We start from the raw sequence: 21,529 nt of genomic DNA on the forward strand, positions 1-21,529 counted from the left end.
CATAATTAATCACAGTGGCTGCTATGTTGAAAGATTGAGAAAAGCAACCCTAGATGTAGAGAGACCCTTAGGGGACCATTTTAGTGTGGTCTGGGTGAAAGATGATTGTGCCCCGTACAAGAGTTATAACAATAGTTATAGGTAGATGAGGATGGATTTGTTATGTATATTGCAGTCAGAATCAACAGGACTTGCTAAAATAGAAGAAGGGCATGGTGGGAGGAGAGAGGGATTTCCCCTTGGTTTTCTGGCTTAGGAAACTGGGTTGATGATGAAGCCTTGTAAGGAGGTGGGAAAGCCTGGAGGAAGAATCAGATCAGCTTTGAGAGGGAGCTGCAATCAACTTTTGGATCTGCTAAGCTAAAGATGCTTACAAAGCAACCAAATGTAGATGTCAAATGTTCAGCTAGGTATTTAATTCTAGAGCTCAGAGATCTTCACCCGTGGACATAACATAAACCTGCAACCATTCCTTGAAAGTACCTGCAGCCAGCAGATTGAAAGTAGACAGCAGCTTTATACTTTCTCAACTTGTCTTTTTAACTCCTTTCTGTTGAATGGTTCTTTCCTTCCACCGGAATGGGGAAGTCTCAGGGTTTCTCAGACCAGTATCAGGCAAAATACAAGTCCATTATCATTTTCAAACTAAGTTCCAGATACTTTCTATTTGAAATTTCTGTGCTCCACCAGCTGTCCTCCATTTGGACTCTGAGTCCCACAGTGGGGCATGCCCTTAACTCTTCCAGTAGCGTAGTATGGTTCTGGGTCTCTGCAGGATTTCAAGGGGTTGGTGGGATAGAGGAGAAATAACTGGTATAATTGAAATGTGGCATCGGTGCCTTCTGGGTGGGGTGAAAGTGAACAGCTGGTACACTCCAAGCCAATGCATGCAGAGGTCACCTCACTCCTGGCAGGAAGTCCTCTTGAGAAACAGGAAGTCACCTGTTTCAAGACAGCTCATGAAGTTCACCTTTGACACCTGGAAAACATACATCTTTCCTCTAAGTCTGTCAACTTGCAACTCACCCCACTCCCACCTTCTTTCCTCCGTTTATGGAGCTCTTGTCCTTCAAGGGAGTCCGATACCAGTCGTGTGTTTCAGAACCTGTGTGCTTAACTCTAAATGGTTCTACAGATCCTGACTTACAGGCTTTAAGTGAGAAGGGAATACCTCCCACCCTCATGGCTGGTGGAGAACAAGGGAGAAATATACAACACACTGACAATTTACTCCAAAGAAACCTGTACTATTGGCTGCTGCATCCTCCAGTGGATTCCCTGCTTTCCTTTATAGATTCTGAAGGCAGCTGACAGTCTAATGTTGGTGGTGCTGGTTTCACAATCCCTCAGCGTGACCTTCCCACCTGGTTTAGCCTCTTCTCTATGATCCTTGCACAGTATTGCATTGCTCTCAGCCTTTGCTCCAGACAAGGAAAATGTCATAGTTATTATAGTGTTATATAAATGTAGGCATCATCTGCACAGAGATGGAGATAGCATTTACACTATAGGGCTGCCTGAGAAAATTTAGGAAGAGAGAGAGAAAATAGAGAGATCCATTTAAGGGCTCCAAGGAGCTTCAGTATCCAGAAGTAAGGTAGGGAGGAACTTGCAAAGGAGTTTGCGGGGAGGGCACAGAGATGAAGGGAAAGATAGATGTTTGGTAACACAGCATTTTGAAGAAAAAAGGCAAAGTCTTACCACAATATATCCTTCTCCACCAGAGATGAAGCTTCCTTTTGTTCCTGTTCTTTGACAGACATAATCCATTGGTCCATTAGTTCATGTTGGTACATACTGTAATTGATAATAAGATTAAAAGTGCTGGTGAACCAAAAACTTCATGAAACAACCCTTTAAATAGAAGTCAATTGTCTTTAGTTCATTTGATCAGTAATAAAATCTAACAAATGGAAAGCACCAGGGGACACATTTCAGTTTTAAAGTTCTGTGGGACTAGGAGGAGAATTTAAATAAAAAAGCAAAATTGAAAATAAAAAAACAAAAACCAACCAGCTGAACAAAAGCTATTAGGAAAGCAGCCAGTATTCATTTTCATTCTTGCATATCTAACTACTAAACGTAATTGCTGGTTCTCTTATTTGGTTCACAAAGTTGACATTTGAGCGGAGACATCCATTTTTAGGCTGAAGTAGATAAGCATATTGTATACTGACTGTTTTTACTGTCCAAATGCAATTAAAATGAATAATCTTAAAAATGTTTGTCTGGCATGAATGAATATACAAATGAATTAAAGAACGTATGCAATGGGTACCATACCCCAAACAACATGAAAAATTTGAGATTGTATGAAAAGTCAAATTAATATTTCTCCATCTGCCTTCTAAGCAGGGCATCATGTTCTAGTTAAAGAATGTGGTATAACTTATCCTAATAGAGCCTAGGGTCTGAAAAGCTTTTAATTATAAATTTTGTTTTGACTTTGTGGTTCAAAGTATTTAACTTCTAGTGGAGACAGTTATTGTATATATAATTTTAAATGAAGATTTAACTGTTAGGATTAAGGATTAATTTCCACATTTGTTTAGTTGCATTCTCTCCCTTAAAAAAAAGGCTCAAAAGTAAGACAAAAGGGCTTGAACAATATTTTATCCATCACTGGAACAATATTATTGTCTGTGAAGTCATTTTGGACTGAAAGATAATTTTTAGCATTTTCTAAACTCTAGTAAACAACTTTAAACTTTGGAATCTAGAAATTTCAACAAATGCATCAATTCTCTTTTAGTGACCCATGGTAATTAGGTCTTTGCCAAGTAGAAAAGGGACTTTCTGGCAAAAAGATATACTTTCTTGATCATATAAAGTAGTAGTTATTTCCATTCAAGGCTATTTTTACGTTGTTTGCACCTGCTTTCATGTTTGTGAAAATCAGCTTTGGCTGAGGTAAAGCTTGACTTAACTAGACAGTTGGCATAAAAACCACTAACGATTTGCTCCAATAAACATGAACAGAAAAAAGTGATTTTTGTTGTCTTTAAAATCCTTAATCGTAGGAATTCACTTTTGAAATCTTATTATCCTTCGTCCACAAATCACTCATTTGCCAATTGTACATCTTGGTTCATTTCTGCAGATCTTCTACATGTGTGCTGCACTGGGCCAGTCATCCAGAAAGTCTAGCTAGACATTCAGTCTCAGGGGAGTTGATCAAGGCACAAGTGGTAAGTGTGATGTGGGTTCGGTTGGTGTTCAGTCAACTTGGATGGTTCAGTTGCCAGGAAATGGGGAAGTGGAACCACGTCAGAGTTGTTTATTGGCCATGGGACCAGGGTCAATGCCCCAAAGGTTGCCAGGAATCACTACAGTTTCAAGTCAAAGGGAGTCAGGAGTGGTATATACTTGTAGGTTCCCACACCAGCCAAAAGAGTGTGGGTGGAAGGTTAGTACTAAAGAGTTCTCTCCATCCTGGAGATAGGGCAGCAATTCTCAAAGGGTTGTGTTCTCTTCTGATACTTTTTGTAGTTTAACTTAAATTTAAAATTTTTCATAGGTAATTACATAAGCGTAATAAAATATTCAAAAAGTATAAATGGTATATAATGAAAGGTAAGTACCTCTCCAAGCCTTCAGTTCCTTTCCCCAGAAGAAACCACTGTACCTGCGCCTTGTACATTTATCTTCCCTCTAGAGATAGTCTAGGTATGCATGAGGACACGTGCGTGTGCATAAAGACAATTTTAAAATATACAAATTGTATCGTACTGGTTTGCTCCTTCTTTCCCATTTATCAACGTATCTTGTAGTTCATTCCTCATCAGTACATAAAGAGGCTGTTCCTTCATTCCTTTGAACGGGTTCTGCTGTCTTTTAATTCTGGTATTTGGGGCTGCCAACTTAACTTTATTTCATCTAACTCATTTCACTTAAAGAATACTTGCCTTAAATTTAAATTAAAACGTGAACATTCAGCATCTAAGAAATACCTGGCATGGAGGAGGATCTTCCACTTTTATTTGTGTGACATTGAGGAAGGCACTCAGTTTTCTCATCTACATGAGAGGGATCCTACCTACCTGGCTGATGTGGCCAGGTTGGCTGGCTGTCTAGCGAATGTATGCTCTCTGTTTCAAAGTAGAGAAGAGGCTGTCAAGGTGGAGACTGCAGTTCTGGGCTCCCTTTATATCTAGTGTAACCACATAACTAAGTTTTGCCAATGAAAGATGAGAAATAGTAGTATGTGTCAATTCAAGGCCAAGGCAATTAAAACCAGAACTGTATACTAAATCATATAATTGGGGTAAAGATTAAATTCAGTAAGATAACGTAAGTAAGGCATTAGGGCATAGTAGTGCTAAGTGACATCTATTCTTATTAATACTGTAATTTATATATAGCTCTCCATATGAATAACGTATTTTTTTTCCTGTACCAAGTTTAGTAAGGACTCAATACTCAGTCATGTGCTCCAAAGTCAAATGGACTTCACAGAAGCATTAGGGAGCAATGAAGATTTTAATTGGGGAACTAAAAGAGCAAATTTACTTCCACATCTCATAGGAAACAACTTAATAATAACCTCCATTAGATTTTTTCTCCAAGAGTGATTCTTTAGCTACCAGCCAATAGGTGTCTTTCTTGATGTTTTCCCCATAAATCTCTAAATTATTTTCTATTGTCCCAACAAATTCAGATTCCACCCAAAATTTAAATGATCTCACTTAAAGAACTACTCAGGGTAGCTGGACTCACGTTCCTTGTTTTTCATTAAGAAATAATTGACATATAACATCATATTAGTTTCAGGTATACAACATAATGATTCAATAGTTTTATATATTATGAAATGATCACCATAATAAGAGTAATTTACATCCATCATCTCACATAGTTACACATTTTTTCTTGCAATGAGAACATTTATGATCTATTCTCTTAGCAATTTTCAAGTATGCAATACAGTATTATTTAACTATAGTCACTATGCTATGTATTACATTCCCAGGACTTATTTATTTTATAACTGGAAGTTTGTATATTTTGACCCCCTTTACCCATTCTGCCCACTCCCCCCACCATCCTTAAAAAGCAATTTATCAACTATCCTCTGGTGCTCCACTTACCTTTTGAGCATCTTAGCTCTTCTCCAATCACATTATTAAAATATTTATCCAACGAAAGTTAGTCTTTACCTAGAAGGGGATTTTTTTTCTGCTGAGAAAAACAAGATTCACCTCTTCCCCTCCTAATTTCATTGGAATTAGAAAAGGCTTTCTTAGTTGATTCCTAGCTGTATTCAGGAGATGGACTATATCAGGAAATACTCTCCTCTATTGGACTAGAATAGCCCCAGAGAAGTCTCTCAAGGGAAGTTTTGAGTTACTGAATTAAAGGCAGCATCCACCAGCCAGCTTACCTTCTGTGTCACAACTGTCCTTTTGAGATTGACTATGGCTTTTGCTTCTGACCCTGTCTTAACCATCCCTTGCTCTCTTCTACCGAATGTAGCTCATGGATTCTGCCTCTGCAAATGCTGAATTTGCTCCTAACAACATACCCCAACTCCCTTTCCTGCCTTTGCATTCTTGTTCATGTTCATCCTTCCAGGCTTCTGCACTGGAATTCAGGCTCAGAGCCTTCCCATTTCACTGATTTCAATCCTTGTCTCCTGAACACCACCAGCCCTCTTTATGTGTAGTTGATGAGTTGGTTCATTCAGAGAAGTTACCACCAAACTAATATTCAATGTATCTCATCTACTAGTAGGTCGTAGAACACAAAATGCAAGTGCAAATATACACACTATATCTGTGACTAACTAGGGTGCAATTGTGACAAAAATGCCTTGAAAGTGTTTCATAAGAATTAAAACTTGTTTAATATTCTCTTCCCCCCAACATGCTGTAAATTCTATAGGTAATGAACTGTGTCTGAATTATTCCCTGGAGTATCCTCAGAATCTAGCACAGTTATGTGCTTGGTTATGTTAGAGCCTCAATAATGTTCATTAAATAAATAAATGATACAGATAACCTAGAAGTAAAAGACTAAAGTTTCAAATATATATTTTACAAAATAAAATCCATATTCCATATTTAAGAAAATGTAACCAAGTAGCATCCAATAATTACCAGCTTTGTAAATGTAGACAAGATATTCTGGGTTTCCCTTTCTTTATCTCTAAAATGAAGCTAATGGTAGAGTGAAAGAAATTAGAACATCATAAAAGTGCTGTCTGTATATTGGAGATTATTGGTTTTACTCACATTGGCAATATGAGGTTGATAATCTAGTTGTTACAGTCTGAGGACAATCATTTGGAAATCTATTGCATTATAATAAAAATAATGTGTCTTGGTGACAACTTTATAGGAGCTCATCTTGTAACTTGCTGGGCACAAGAGGCAAATCACTTATTTCCTCTTATTACTTTTAAAATGAGAATAATGCATACCTGCCTCCCAATTAAGTTGTGTATGTTCATTCAAGTGCTTATAATTTACCATGTATCAGCTCATCTATACTAATTTTTTTTGCCCATGGAGCAAGATAGCATCCATGGTTAAAAGAAACTGGCAAGTACTTTAGCCTGATTGTTATCTGTATTTCAGATTTTGAGCCTGCTGTTTTATATCAAAATGTAGACACACACAACTGTCTAAAACCTTATGGAATTTATCTAATTCAGAGATGAAAAAGCAAAGTTAAATAGTTCCATGTTCTGTCCTTGCCATTAACAAATCCTTGCTATTAACCCCACAGATAAACTATTCCCTGAACCAAAACTAACATAAGTATATTGCCACAACATATTAAAAGCAGCAAGTAATGGATTTTCTCCATATAGGGCAGGCCTGAGGATACTTCCAGGCCTGAGATACTTAATAAGTAGCTCTAAAATAAAAGTCACTTCACTATAAAGTGAAGGTTTAGATCAGTAATGGGCAATGTCTTCCAGGAAGGACCCAAGTCTCAAATTCTTCATTTCCCACCAAGGTTGCTAGAGAATTTTACATCCCTGCAAAGCTTCCCTCACCATGGCAGGGAAGGGACCGTGGAAAACCTCCCTCATCACAACCGTGAAAGCTTTTTGGAAGAGGAACACCCTAGTTCCTAAGACGAAATGTCATTCCTTATGGAATGCTTCCAGGTAATGGAAAATGATGGAAGTCAAATTTTAAACGTGTTTCTTGAAAGGTGAAGATCTAGGAACATAGTTAAATGACAGCTAGAGGTAGCAAGCCAGGCTGAGGTTCTGGGCAGAGATGAGGAGGACCAGAATCCCTGACTCCGACACAGGCGAGAAGGATGTGCGCTCTAAACACTGTGTCTGCAGGGTACACAAGTCTCATCCTGTCTATACATTTAATGGTTATTTAATATGTGGGTATTTTCTTAAATAAGTCAATTCTATGCTGCTAGTGCCTCCCCACTATAAAGGTATGCCTGGTGAAATATGCCACAGAGGGGAACAATCCTACGTTTGGTATCCCAGCCTTTCTGCCATGGGGTGACTATAACAAGGCTTCTATGTGTTCAAGTAGCCCTGAGCTGTCCCACGGAAAGGTTGGGAATAAGAGAAATATATTCACTTTCTGGGAGTTAAACTAGGGACATGAATGGTGTGGGTATCTTACTGGAGGACACAGACTTGAGAGTCATCGTAGCTGAAAGCATGGTGGACTTGGCCAGCACGGGCACCTGGGGGGAGTGGAAAAGAGGATGGAATTCCTAAATAAACAATTGACAAAGAGATGTATATATTTATTTAGTGCCAACCAGCCTTTGCCTCTGCTTGTCTCCCAGTCCCGGATTCTTGCTTCTATATTTTGACTTTGAAAAAAACCTGCCTGTCTGTCCCTCTTTCACTGAACAACTCCCTAGACTTTCACATCCTCCTATTTCACCTTGGCTTGTCCTGCCTGGTCTATGTAACTCCAGTCCTTGAGAAGGCTCTCTGGCTGCGACGACAGATCAGTTAATAGGAGGTAAACATTTTCATAGCGTTTGGTAAAATGCTGTAAGAGTAGATTCATGCTCTAACGTAAGAGCTTCTTCTCGGGTATTCATCCCTCTTCTCTTCCACCAGCCAGAATCAGCACACTTGAAAACCTCTAAATATCAAATCTGCCCTCTTTTGCTGTGCATTCATCAGACTATACGATGTGCAGCACCATGAATATTTTTAGATGCTTAAGATTTTTTTCAACCTAGTTTTGATAAAAGATCTGCTTACCTGATTTGCAGAATCTTAACTTGGGTCTATCTGAGGCATTTCTTTAACGTGAGTCTTTACAACGAAAACAAAAATGTATAATCCAAGAATGACTGTCTTATGTTATGAAATTAGGAATAATTACATCAATCTGCTTATATTGTCCGATAGTTGATGTTACTTCCCAATTCATTCCTTTTAGGGAACTGGTAAAAGACTAGCAGTAGGAGAACAAGCTCTCTCCTCCTTGATTCCAGATTTATTTTATTACATAATCCAGATTCTATTGATGTTCTTCTGCCAGTTTTAGGTTACCCTTGTTCCATTCTCAGATGTGACAATCACTTCTTCGTATCAGAATTAAAGAATTCTCAGCTCTTGTATTAGTTAAAAGTTTATTTTAATTGCAGATCTTTAAGCTACTAAAATGTAAAAGAAATTGCTTTCTTCCAGTGTTTTTGGTAAACACCTAGAAATAGCTTTTTCTTGGTTTGTATGTTTTGCCCGCCTCTGAAATTCTGAGCTCCATGTTATATTAAGAAGTAAATTGTAAATTTTGGTGCTTGCTCCAGCAATGCTATCTCCTGATATTACCTTCTGGCTAAAGGAAAGAAAGGGATAAAGGCAAACTGTGTGTGAAATACAGAAAAGGGTACTTTCAATAAGGCCACGTAAAGGGGGCTGTACGGGAGTCAGGCTTTTATAAAAGTGAGCCCCTTGTGCCATCAGCCCTGTGGTAGCACTAATATGCCTGGGACTGCCAGCAGCACAGCTCCCGTTCCCAGTCTCAGACATGAGTGACAGCATCTTTCAACTCACTTTCATGCCTTCCTGTCATCACTCTTCATAAGCAAGCTGGCTGAAATATCATTCACCACCACAGGAGAAGAGCGTATGAGGCATCTTGGCAGCGTTCATGTAAGAGATATAACTCTACAGATATAACTCTGTAGACGCCGACCATGTATCCATTTTTGTACTGATGGTTTTGTTGCTGGGCCCATTTTCCTTGCACAGGCTTTTTCAACCATCTCCAGAACGCATGTATCAATATTAACTTTGTATTTTCATTATTTTTTTTAAAGAACAATATAGTTTTTGGTTTCTAACAATTATAATACATATATCTTCATTATAAGATGAATTCAATAAAACCAACTAAAACATTATAAATAAACTTAATGTCCCCTTTATCTATGAACACCAATCCTAGATACCTCTCCAGAGGTAACTGTTTTCATTTGTCTGCTTTACAGCCTTCACATACTTACTATGAAGCCATGTGTGTATGTTTGTGTAACCACATAGAAATTATATAGGGTTTTATACATAAATTATATCGAATTTTATATACTATATCCTGTTTTTGTTTTGGAAATATTTTTATGTCAGTACATGTGGGAATACTACATTTTTAAAAGATGATGGATAGTATTTCTTATTTTAAAATGCATCCTTTAGATGGTTTTAAAATGTACTTTTAGATGGTTAAATATATTAAATAAATTATGTTTGGTACATAGTTCCTTAATACAACGACACAGTTGGAATCAATGAGACGCATCCATAGGTAGTGACATGAAAATATCTTTATGTTGAATGATGAAAAGAACAATTTGTAGATTATGATTCAATATGTAACTTTTTAAAAAAAGTGTGTTTTGGGGTATGTGTGTTCATGTGTGAATACAAAGAAAAAGATGAAAGGATATGATCTAAACTGTTAAAGTTGGTGGTTTTATGTAAGTTTTGGCTTTAGGTATTAGTGTTGGTGTGAGCTTTGATCTTTATTAATATCTTTTTTATGTATTTTATTTAAAATTTTGGAGACACTTAGCTAGGGACAGTTCACCAGATGAAATATTAAATCAGAAATTGCTATGTATTTATTTTTTGCTTAATTATCCACAGATTATACATATACTTGATTATATTCTATTTATTTTGTTCAACAATAATGAGAATGAATTGAGTTCCATCTCGGTGCCAGGCACTGTGCTAAAAGCTGTGAATAAATGGTGTATTATTTTTCAGCGTCTACAATTTTCCCTGAGTTAGCTGCTTATGTGAATCAGTTGGTGGCTGTTATTAAACTTTAGAATTTCTAGTAGCTGGTAAAATATTCTTAAACTTTCACCTCCTACTCGCCCACTTTTTCCTACCTCACTATTTTCTCATTCCAGTCCATGGTCATACTATCAACTGGATTCACAAAATTACCATTTCATTTAAGAATAGTTTCTTCTTTCAACCCAATTTAGGACAGAACAGCTAGGAAAATGACCCTGGGTGCATATGGTTTCCTAACCTTTTTTTAACCACAGGTCATATGTCTAATTACTTCATCCTGGTTTGTGAGGTTTAAAAAAATGTTGCAGTTTGAATAGTTTTCATATATCATTAGGGCAAAGTTAGAAAGTGGAAAACCACGTGGACTTTCCTATGTAAATAAATTTAGCTTTGCATGTAGACTGTGTGGTAGGCTGATTTTTATTATGAATATGTTATGCAGGTCCCACAAATTGTCAGAACTTTGAAAATGTGTTTCTAATTTCCTGACAGTTTATTAGGTATAGCTCATCTGATGTCATCTGAGCAATATTAACTTCTAATAAAATATTTACTATTCCATTTGAATTTATTAATTTCTTCAAGCCCAGCTTATTAACTATAGAGGTTACTAAATTGCATTCTCTATGAACAGATAGTTTCTCTCTCTCTCTTTCTCCCTCTGTCTCTCTCACACACATAGACACACACACACACACATACACTACTGCCCAGTCTAAAATCAATATACCAAAAAGTAATAAGATTTCAATAAGAATTCCAATTCTACTAGAACAATTTAATCTCCAGTGAGCTGGAAAAAATAGTTTAAACAGAGGTGGGCTCCTGAAAGTTACATTTAGTTCAGCGATTATGGTTCAAAAATCTGCTCAATAAGAAACTTGCTTTTATAGCCTCATATGGTCATTCACTGGCTTTCCCCTTTCCTAATAAAGGTCTCATTTTGTTTATGTAATTACAACAACCCTTCCCACCATGGCAGGGAAAAGGATTCAGGGTGAAAATCCTCTGCAAAAGAGATACAAAATATTAGCCATAACTTACTTTTCTCCAAACATGCTCATTCTTAATATTCTTGTTGTTATGCTTAGAATAACACCAGCTGCAGAACTGAGAGTGGGAAAGAAGAATGGAGGGAATCAACCTTGGCCAAGGCAGGGAAATCTCACTAAGAGAGATGGACTCAGCAGTACTGTAAAAATAGCGGAGCATAATGATCAAGAACATGGGCTTTTGGCTGACTTTCATACATGTAATGGTACAGAATGAAGATCAATTGCAGAATCACTCTTTCCCTTTGATTAGTGTTTGCATGGCATATCTTTTTCCATGTTTTTTTTTCTCAGTCTACCTGTGTTTTTATATTTAAGGTCTGTTTGAAAAAAAAAACACATAGTCACATCATTTTAAAACAATCTGAGAAATTCTACCTTTTAATTGGAGTTTTTAATACATTTACATTTAATGTAATTACAGAGATAGAGTCCCTTAAGTAGATCTCATTTGTTGTCAATTTGTACCATCTACTTGTTCCTTTATTCCTCCTTTCCTGCCTTCTTTTGTATTAATGAAGTGTTTTTATTTCATTTTTTTCTCTATTACTGTACTTTTGGATTCTTTTAGTGTTTTCTTAGAAATTGCAAAATGAATTCTTACTATTAGTCTGTTTTAAATTAGTAATTTTGCCATATTCCAAACTGTGGAAGAAACATATAGTAGCCTAACTTCTTTTCTATTCTCCCACCTGTTTGCTCTTGTCATATATTTTACTTCTAGGTATTATTTTATCCCCACAAGATATTTTAATGCTTATGGTTCTTATTGATCAATATTCATTCATTTTACCTATATTTCTACCCTATCTGAAGTTGCTGATTACTACTTGAATTTTTTTATTTCTATCTGTAATCTTTTTTTTTTTTCATTGTTCTGCCAACAAAGAACTCTCTCAAATTTTGTTTCTCTGAGAATGACTTATTTCAGTAAATATAGAATTTTAGTTTGGCACTTTAATTATGTCATTTCATTGTCTTATGTCTTCGTTACTTTCTGTTGAGAGGTTACTGCTCATTCTCATTGTTTTTCCCTTAAAAATAATGTGTCTTTTTTTCCCCCTGGCTCCTCTTAATATTTCCTCTGTACTTTGGTTTTCAGTAAGTTGACAGTGGCGTGCCTAGGTGTAGTTTTCCTTTTATTTATCTTGCTTGGGGTTAATGGAGGTCTTTGAATTGGAGGATTACAATCTTTCATCAGATTTGCAAAATTTTCAGCCATTATTTCCTCAGCTACTGCTTGTATCTCATTCTTTTTTTGCCACTCTTTCTATAACTCCAGTTACAAGTGTGTTAGATCTTTCACCCATGTTATACATTTCTCATGCTCTGTTTTGGTCTTTCCATTTTTTTTCCCTCCATGGTTTACTTTGGATATTCTCTAATGACATATCTTTGAATTTACTAATCCTGTCTTCTGATATTTCTGTCTGCTGTTAAACCCATCAAATGAGTTCATTATTTCAGGTATTGTATTGTACAGTTCTAAAGGGTTTTTTGATCATTTTGTTTTCAATTGAAGTATAGTTGATTTACAATATTATATTAGTTTCAGATGTACAACATAGTGATTCAGTGTTTTTACAGATTATACTCCATTTAAAGTTATTACAAGATAATGCCTATAATTCCCTGTGCTATGCAATATATATTTGTTGCTTATCTATTTTATATATAGTAGTTTGTATCTCTTAATCCCATACCCTTATCTCTCTCCCCCTTCCCTCTCCCTACTGGTAACCACTAGTTTCTTTTCTATGTCTGTGAGTCTGCTTCTTTTTCGCAATATACATTCATTTGTTTTATTTTTTAGATTCCACATATAAGTGATGTTATACAGTATTTATCTTCCTCTGGCTGACTTATTACACTTATTTCCATCCACACTGCTGCAAGTGGCAGAATTTCATTCTTTTTTATGGCTGAGTACTATTCCATTGTATATATGCATAACTCATCTTCTTTATCCACTCATCTGTTGATGGACATTGGGTTGTTTCTATATCTTGGCTATTATAAATAGTGCTATTAGGAACATTCAGGTGCATGTTTCTTTTCAAATTAGTGGGGCTTTTTCCAGATATATACCTAGGAGTTGAATTGCTGGATCATATGGTAGTTCTATTTCCAGTTTTTTTTTGAGGAAACTTAATACTGTTTTCTACAGTGACTGCACCAATTTACATTGCCCAACAGTGTACAGGATTCCCTTTTCCCTGAATACACACCAACATTTGCTATTTGTAAACTTCTAGACAGTAGCCATTCAGACAGGTGTGAGGTGATATCTCATTGGGTTTTGATTTGTACTTCTTTAATAATTAGCAGTGTTGAGAATCTTTTCATGTGCCTGTTGGCCATCTGTGTCTTCTTTGGAAAAATGTCTATTCAGTCTTCTGCCCACATGTTGATTGGATTTTTTTTTTTTTATATTGACTTGTATGAGCTGTTTATAAATTTTGGATATTAACCCCTTACCATAAATTTATTTGCAAATATTTTCTCCCATTCCATAGTTGGAATGGAATTTTTTTTTGTTTTGTTGAAGGTTTCCTTTGCTATACAAAAGATTTTAAGTTTAATTAGGTTCCACTTGTTTATTTTTGCTTTTATTTCTTTTGCCTTAGGAGACAGATCCAAAAAAATATTGCTATGATTTATGTCAAAGAGTTTTCTGCCTGTGTTCTCTTCTAGGGTTTTTATGGTTTCAGGTCTTACATTTAGGTCTTTAACCCATTTTGAGTATATTTTTGTATATAGTGTGAGTAAATGTTCTAATATTACTCTTTTACATGTGGCTGTCCAGTTTTTCCAGCACCATTTATTGAAGAGACTGTCTTTTCTCCATTGTATATTCTTGCCTCCTTTGTAGATTAATTGATGATAGGTGCTTGGGTTTATTTCTGGACTTTCTATTCTGTTCCATTAATCTATGTGTCAGTTTTTGTGACAATACCATGTTGTTTTGACTACTGTAGCTTTTTAGTATAGTCTGAAATCTGGGAGGGTGATACTTCCACCTTTGTTCTTTTTACTCAATATTGCTTTGGCAATTCAAGGTCTTTTGGGGTTCCATATGAATTTTTGAATTATTTGTTCTAGTCCTGTGAAAAATGTCATGGATAGTTTGATAGGAATTGCATTAAATCTGCAGATTTATTTGGGTAGTATGGTCATTTTAACAATTTTAATTCTTTCAATCCATGAGAATGGAATATCTTTCCATTTCTTTGTATCATCTTCAATTTCTTTCATCCATGTTTTTATAGTTTTCAGCGAATAGGTCTTTCACCTACTGGGCTAAGTTAATTCCTAGGTATTTTATTCTTTTTGATGTGATTCTAAATAAGATTTTTGTTTACTTTCTCTTTTTGATAGTACATTATTAGCATATGGGAAAGCAACAGATTTCTATATATTTATCTTGTATCCTGTAGCTTTGATTAATTCATTTATTAATTCGAATAGTTTTTTGGTGGAAACTTTAGGGTTTTCTTTTTTTTATAAATTTATTTTATTTATTTATTTATTTTTGGCTGAGTTGGGTTTTCATTGCTGTGTGCGGTTTTTCTCTAGTTGTGGCAAGCAGGGGCTACTCTTCATTGTGGTGCGCAGGCCTCTCATTGCTGTCACCTCTCCTGTTGAGGAGCACGGGCTCTACGTGTGCGGACTTTGGTAGTTGTGGTGTGTGGGCTCAGCAGTCGTGGCTCGTGGGCTCCAGAGTACAGGCTCAGCAGCTGTGGTGCACAGGCTTAGTTGCTCCACAGCATGTGGGAATTTAGGGTTTTCTATATCAAGTATCATGCTATCAGCAAATAGTGAGTTTTACTTCTTCCTTACCAATTTGGATGGCTTTTATCCTTTCTTCTTGTCTGATTGCAGTAGCTAGGACTTCCAATACTGTATAAAATAGAAGTGGTGAGAGTGGGTATCCTTGTCTTGTGCCTGAATTTAGGGGAAAGGCTTTCAGCTTTTCACCACTGAGTATGAGGTTAGTTGTGGGTTTGTCATAGATGGCCTTTATTATATTAAGATATGTTGCCTCTATACCCACTTTGATGAGAGTTTTATCGTGAATGGATGTTGAATTTTGTCAAATGCTTTTTCTGCATCTATTGAGCTGCTCATGTGATTTTTATTGTGGTGTATCACATTGATTGATTTGTGAATATGGACATATTCAATTTCACTACTAGTGATCAGTCTGTTCAAATTGTCTGTTTCTTGATTCAGTCTTGGCAGGCTGTATGTTTCTAGAAATTTGTCCTTTTCTTCTAGGTTGTCCATTTTGTTGGCATGTAACTGTTCATAGTATTCTCTTATGATTTTTTGCATTTCTGTGGTATCCATTGTTATTTCTCATCTTTCATTTCTTGTTTTGTTTATTTGGATCTTCTCTCTCTTTTTGGTGAATTTGGCTAAAGGTTTACCAATTTTGTTTATCTTTACTAAAAAACAGCTCTTGGTTTCATTGATATTTTCTGTTGTCTTTTTATCTCTATTTTATATATTTCTTCTTGATCTTTATTATTTCCTTCCTTCTGCTGACTTTGGGCTTTGTTTGTTCTTTTTCTAATTACTTTAGGTGGTGGTTTAGGTTGTTTATTTGAGATTTTTCTTGTTTCTTGAAGAAGGCTTGTATCGCTCTAAACTTCCCTCTTAGAATGGCTTTTGCTGCATCCCATAGATTCTGGAGGGTTGTGTTTCCATTTTCATTTGTCTCAAAGTATTTTCTGATTTCCTTTTTGATTTCTGCATTCACCCATTGGTTTTTTAGTAGCATGTTGTCTAGTCTCCACATGTTTGCTCTTTTCCCATTTTTCTTTCTGTAATTGATTTCTAGTTTCATACCATTGTGATCAGAGAAAACGCTTCATGTAATTTCTATATTCTTAAATTTGTTGAGACTTATTTTGTGGCCTAGCATGTGATCTACAGTAAGTCCCCTACATATGAACTTTCAAGTTGCGACTTTCAAAGATGCGAATGTGCATTCACATGTCCAGTCACATAAGTTAGTTCACATGTCTGGCGTACATTGTCACATGCATGCATTCTCTACAAGTAGTTGTGCTTTTGTCTACTTTACTGTACAGTACTGCATAGAGTACAGCAGTACAGTATCTTTATTTCAAGCCCAGGATGTCTGGAAGCAAGTGTAAAAGCATCAGTGAAGTAGCTGGTACTGCTAAGAAGAACCAAGCGATAACAATGGAACTTGCTGTGCAACACGAGGAGCTTACTAATGAAGACTTGACAGAATTGGAGGCCCAGAGAAAGCACAAAGGGAGACAAGAGGAAGAAGAAGTAACTGAAGAACTGAAGAGGTTCATGACACAGAAAATGGCAAGGGATTTCCTTTATTTGAGGAGGCACTGTTAGTTTTTGAAGCATAGCACCTGAACGTAGAACAGTATATGAAGGTTGCAGCAGCTGTTCAGAATGCAATCCAGTGCTACTGTGTCATCTATGATGAGAAAAAAAGAGCTACTAGCCAGACATCACTGGATCATTTTTTCAAGAGGGTAGATAGACTTGAATCCAGCAAGGAACTAGAACCTGTGCCGTCAAAGTCAGGCGTGAGTGAAATTGCAGCTTGCCCTCCATCTCCTATTGTTGACAATCCTTCAGCTCTACCATCTCCCACCTCCTCTCCCTCCTCCAGTCAGTAACTCTTCTTGCCTGTTCACTCAATGCCAGCCCTTGTATGCCAGCTGTTGTACAGTACTACTGTACTTTTCAAATACTGTACTGTAAGATTAAAAATGTTTTCTTTATTTTTTGTGTTTCTTAGTTTTTTATGCATTATTTGTGTGAAAAGTATTATAAACCTATTACAGTACAGTACTACATAGCTGATTGTACTAGTTGGGTACCTAGGCTAACTTTGTTGGACTTACAAACAAATTGGACTGAAAAACTCACTCTTGGAACAGAATTTGTTCATATGTAGGGGACTTACTGTGTCCTGGAGAACGTTACATGTGCACTTGAAAAGAATGGATATTCTGCTCTTTTTGGATGTAATGTCTTGTAGATATCTATTAAGTCCAACTGGTCTATTGTATCAGTTAAGACCACTATTGCCTTATTAATTTTCCATCTGGATGACCTGTCCATTGTTGTAATTGAGGTGTTACTATCCCCTACTATTATTGTATTATTGTGAATTTTCCCCTTTATATCTTATCTGTTAGTATTTGCTTTATATATTTAGGTGCTCCCGTATTGGGTGTATATACATTAACGAGTGTGATATAGATTTTATCACACTTTAAAGCACTTTATTAGTTTTAGCGGCACTTTATTAGTGTTACAGAACAAATGCAAAATAGTAAATCTTGACAAAAATAATATAGAAGTAAAAATACAGGAGAAGGGAAGGGGAAGCAAGAGGAATAATAAGAGACTAATTTCCTCCTTTTTAAATGGCAAGAAGTCAATTGACATTGACTAAAACAAATATATGGTTAAATATGAACCATATAAATAACCATGTAAATTTAAATATAAACAAATATATGGTTAAACATAATGAATTCAGATCTGATTATTATGTAATTAAAAATTTTAACTCAGATCTAATTATTGTATAATAATTTCAATCTTTAGGATAAAATATCTTGTGAGGTGAGTTAACATCTAAAATTCAGCCATCTTTTAAGGTTCACTTTCATTTCTTTATCTTCTGCTTAATTTAGTGTATTTTTAAATTAAAAATAGCATTTATTTATTTATTAAAAGAGTATGATTGCACTTAGCATATCTACATGCCATTTAATATATCCACCCATTGATTCATTTATGTTCTACAGCATCTTGAAGGTCTCTTATGGTAACACTGGTTATTTCTGGATAGTATGATTTTGGGGGTGATTTTCTACTTCTTTGTATTCTTTCAACTACTTGAATTATTTACAATGAACATGATTGGCAACTACACACACACACACACACACACACACACACACGCAATTCCAGTTTGTAATGTGTTTTGGGCTTACACTGATGATTCATCTACTAGTTTTGTGTTAGAAGTTTTAGCTTAGGCCTGAAGTCAGGCTAAGGGACCAGAGGATGACAAGACCTCTCCCCAGGGCTATTCCTGCCCAGCAAGCAATTATTGTGGATCCTTAAGTGCAAAATGTCCTCTGTCCTTCTTTCTGATCCATGAAGCAGTCAGCATAAGGGAGACTGGCCCTTTTTTTTTTTTTTTTTTTGCCACTTTTGAGACAAAGGAAACGCTCCCATAGAATACAGGCTACATACTGAAGATATCACACAATGGGTGTCAGGCTCCAATGTAGCTACTTCATCTCTCTGGGTATAGCGCGTCAAGAGCTACAGGTGTGCCTGCCAAGTGCTTCCCTAATTGAGAGAGCAATGCTGGCCTATATGTGCTAAGTAGGAGGATGGAGACAACTTGCCTAAGTTCTGTAGACAAGTTCCCAAAGAGCTATTACAAAAGGAGCCTGGCTTGGACCCTCTTCAATAACTCCAATTAGGTAAGAGTGGCAAAGTAGGAATTCAACTTAAGTTTCTGTAAGAAGGAAATATAGGTACAGATATAGATAGATACAGATCTTTTTATTAGCTCCTTCCATGGGTAACACGTGAGACCTGAACACCTCAGTGTCACAAAATTCCATGTAATTGGATTTCTATAAAATTCCATATAATCTACCTGGACCATTCTTTCCACATCGCAGGCTTTAAAAACTTCCGGCATGCCAAGACACTGCAATCTCTCTCCCTCAGACCTCTTTCCTGAACTTCAGACCCAAATGTTCATCTACTTACTACCTATTCTATCCCAAATTCAGCAAGTACAAGTAAATCCAACATACACTGTCCCAACTTGTTCTTTCTCTTCATTCACTCAACAACTGTTTTTTGAACACCCACTATGTGCCAGGCATGACTGCAGAGCCTGGAAATACAGAGATGCATATGCTATATTCCTACATTCAGGAAGGTCAAATTTTCACGGAGAAGACTGAGAAATAAAAACGAATACAATGCAAAGGCGATGATAGATCACAGGGCGCTGAGACATAGAATCGGGTCATCTAAAGCAGGTCGTGTGTTTGGGGGGGCAGGAGACAGATTAGTGATCAGGAAAGTCACAGAGGAAACAGTGTTTGAGCTTTCTCAAAGACTTTTCAGGACTACTCCTGCACAGCGAGGCAATTCTTACCTCTGCTGCTCCGGTCAGCGTGGCCCACAACTCGTGTCTGCAGTGGCTTTCCAGGTCAGCCGGCCCTGGAAACTGCCTCCCTGGCTACATCTCTTCCATCAAGGACACGCTGAAGACTGTTCACTTAGCCCTAGGTCCCTGTCTGCTCTGTGTGGTGGTTTTCTGGAGGCCACCTGGTATCTTGCTAAGAACACCTAGGTTTCAAAGGAAAAAAATAACGTAGGTGTTTCCTGCTCCTCTAATCAAAAGTTTCTTAGTCTTTGGGAAATGATTTCACCTCTCTGAAACTCACCTCCTCGTCTCTGAAAGGCTAATAATTTTAAATACTAGTGCTTACCTCAAGGGAGGGTATAAAACACCAAATGACATGAGCGATGTGAAAGGTACAGCACGAATATTAATCATCTTTGTTAGGTTTTGAGGATGATGGACGATGACTTCAAACGTTATAAATGCGGATCTTCTAAGGACAGTGTGAAGCTTTTGGAACTTTCTCAAATATACAGATATGAATTTCAGTTGAATTCACTGTTTATGTCTCTTCCAGCATCTCAGTTTCCAATCCGGTCTGGATTTCATTCCAGCCATTTACTAGCCTTGGACAAGTTATTCTAAGTTTCCTCTCGGGTATCATGGGGATAATTAAACGTGTCTCTAAGGGACGTTGTGAGGATGGTTTGAAGTATGGAATAGAAAACATCACCTAGTAATGCTTTCACACGCAAGGTTTTGACCAAGGAAAGAGGTCCTTCTGTGGGAACCTAGAGACCGGGAACTGAGCAGAGGCAAAGGGAACCCTGTCTCCGGTGCAGCGCGAAGGCGGATATATGGATGCTCGAACTCACCAGCCGGGGGCGGCCTCGCGGGAAGAGCCGGGCTCTGGCCCCGGTAGGGGGCGCCCGAGCGCCGCACTGCAGCATCCTGGCGGCCTCTCCGGGCTGAGCTCGCGTCCTGCCGCAGTCCCTCGGCCGCTAGTCGGAGCGAGTGGCGGCGAGGAGATCCTGGCCGCTCCGCCAGCACTTGCCGCAGCTGCCGCCGCTCCCACCCGCGACCGCAGCCCAGCAGCTGGGAAACGCCCCCCCGCAGACTGGGCTGCGCAGCGTGGGAGGGTTAGCGGTCCCGGAGCAACGATTCCGAACTTGCAAGGGGACCGCGGCTCTCCCGGGCCTGGAGAGTATGAACAGGTGAGTGTCACGCACGTGCCCAGGTGGCTCTTTCGGGATTGCTTCCTGCAGACCCTTTCGAGCTCCTGAACGCTCGGCCTCTGGGGCGGTCCTCCTGGTCACTGGGTCCTCCCAGGCGGGGGTTGTGGGTCACCGAGAGGGAGATGTGAGCGCCGGCGCCCAGAGCTTGACAGCGCCCTCCGTCCCAGCTGAGACCGAGAATGCCCTTTTGACTTAGGCTGCATTTGCTCCCTAGGTCGAGAGCAAGTGACCTGCAGTCCACGATGGGCTTGTTTGTTTATCATTCCAGGATACCTGTTGCTTTCCGAGCAACGGTATAGCCAGGGGTGTCGTACAGTCGTCCTCATCCCTGTGCGTGCTGCGTTGTGATAAGATAAGGGAGAATTTCTGACAATGAGACCAGGAAAACTTGATTTCAGAGCTAGAGAAGGAGCAGCCCAAAGAGAATCTCATTCCCACGATCAGACTAGATTCTTTGCTTCCCTAAACACCTGCACTTTATTTTGATGAGACCATAAATATAGAAGTTACAAAACTATTACCATATAAAGATGCTTGCTATTTTTTTTTCCAAAAGGAAATAGAAAGCATGGACCTTGATAAGTGTAATAGTCTTGGGATTGATTTATTATGGATAAATCATTATTTTTAAATAAATATGAAAATCGGGTTATTAGTGAACTAAATGTCATAGGCCTATTGAATTGTAAGCTCCTTGAAGGTGGCCATTTAGCATAAATGTGGGATGAATCAATGCATGCATTAATGTAACACAGAATTTGAAGTCTTGCTTTTTTCTTTTCTTCTTCTTTCTAAGCTTTCTTTTGGTACCTTTATGTTTAGGAAA

The 21,529-nt window shown here is 37.6% G+C and overlaps 2 protein-coding genes across 3 annotated transcripts in view; one reads left to right on the plus strand and one right to left on the minus strand.

Moving 5' to 3' along the window:
• Positions 1-905: 905 nt before the first annotated feature.
• LOC133101743 (translation initiation factor IF-2) lies at positions 906-21,029 on the minus strand. The gene is made up of 4 exons (XM_061206678.1): positions 20,785-21,029; positions 20,344-20,727; positions 1,702-1,797; positions 906-979 (listed from the first exon to the last, which is right to left on the minus strand). Exons 1-4 carry the CDS (start codon positions 21,027-21,029, stop codon positions 967-969), a joined length of 738 nt encoding a protein of 245 aa, XP_061062661.1. The 3' UTR covers positions 906-966.
• The window catches only part of RERG (RAS like estrogen regulated growth inhibitor), a 168,463-nt gene continuing 167,396 nt past the window's right edge, over positions 20,463-21,529 (plus strand). For both annotated transcript variants that reach the window (XM_061205494.1, XM_061205493.1), the window contains exon 1: positions 20,463-20,682. The gene's annotated coding sequence lies outside the window, so the exon portion shown is untranslated. The remainder of the gene's footprint in view (positions 20,683-21,529) is intronic.

Source organism: Eubalaena glacialis, chromosome 11, assembly GCF_028564815.1.
Source record: "Eubalaena glacialis isolate mEubGla1 chromosome 11, mEubGla1.1.hap2.+ XY, whole genome shotgun sequence".
NCBI lineage: Eukaryota > Metazoa > Chordata > Mammalia > Artiodactyla > Balaenidae > Eubalaena > Eubalaena glacialis.

Coding starts and splice junctions, on each gene's coding strand:
- LOC133101743 (XM_061206678.1), bottom strand. CDS start 21,029: ATGAGGACGACTGTACGACACCCCTGGCTATACCGTTGCTCGGAAAGC. Junction 20,728..20,784: donor CCCCCGCCTGGGAGGACCCA/GTGACCAGGAGG, acceptor AAGGGTCTGCAG/GAAGCAATCCCGAAAGAGCC. Junction 1,798..20,343: donor CGCGAGGCCGCCCCCGGCTG/GTGAGTTCGAGC, acceptor TATCAATTACAG/TATGTACCAACATGAACTAA.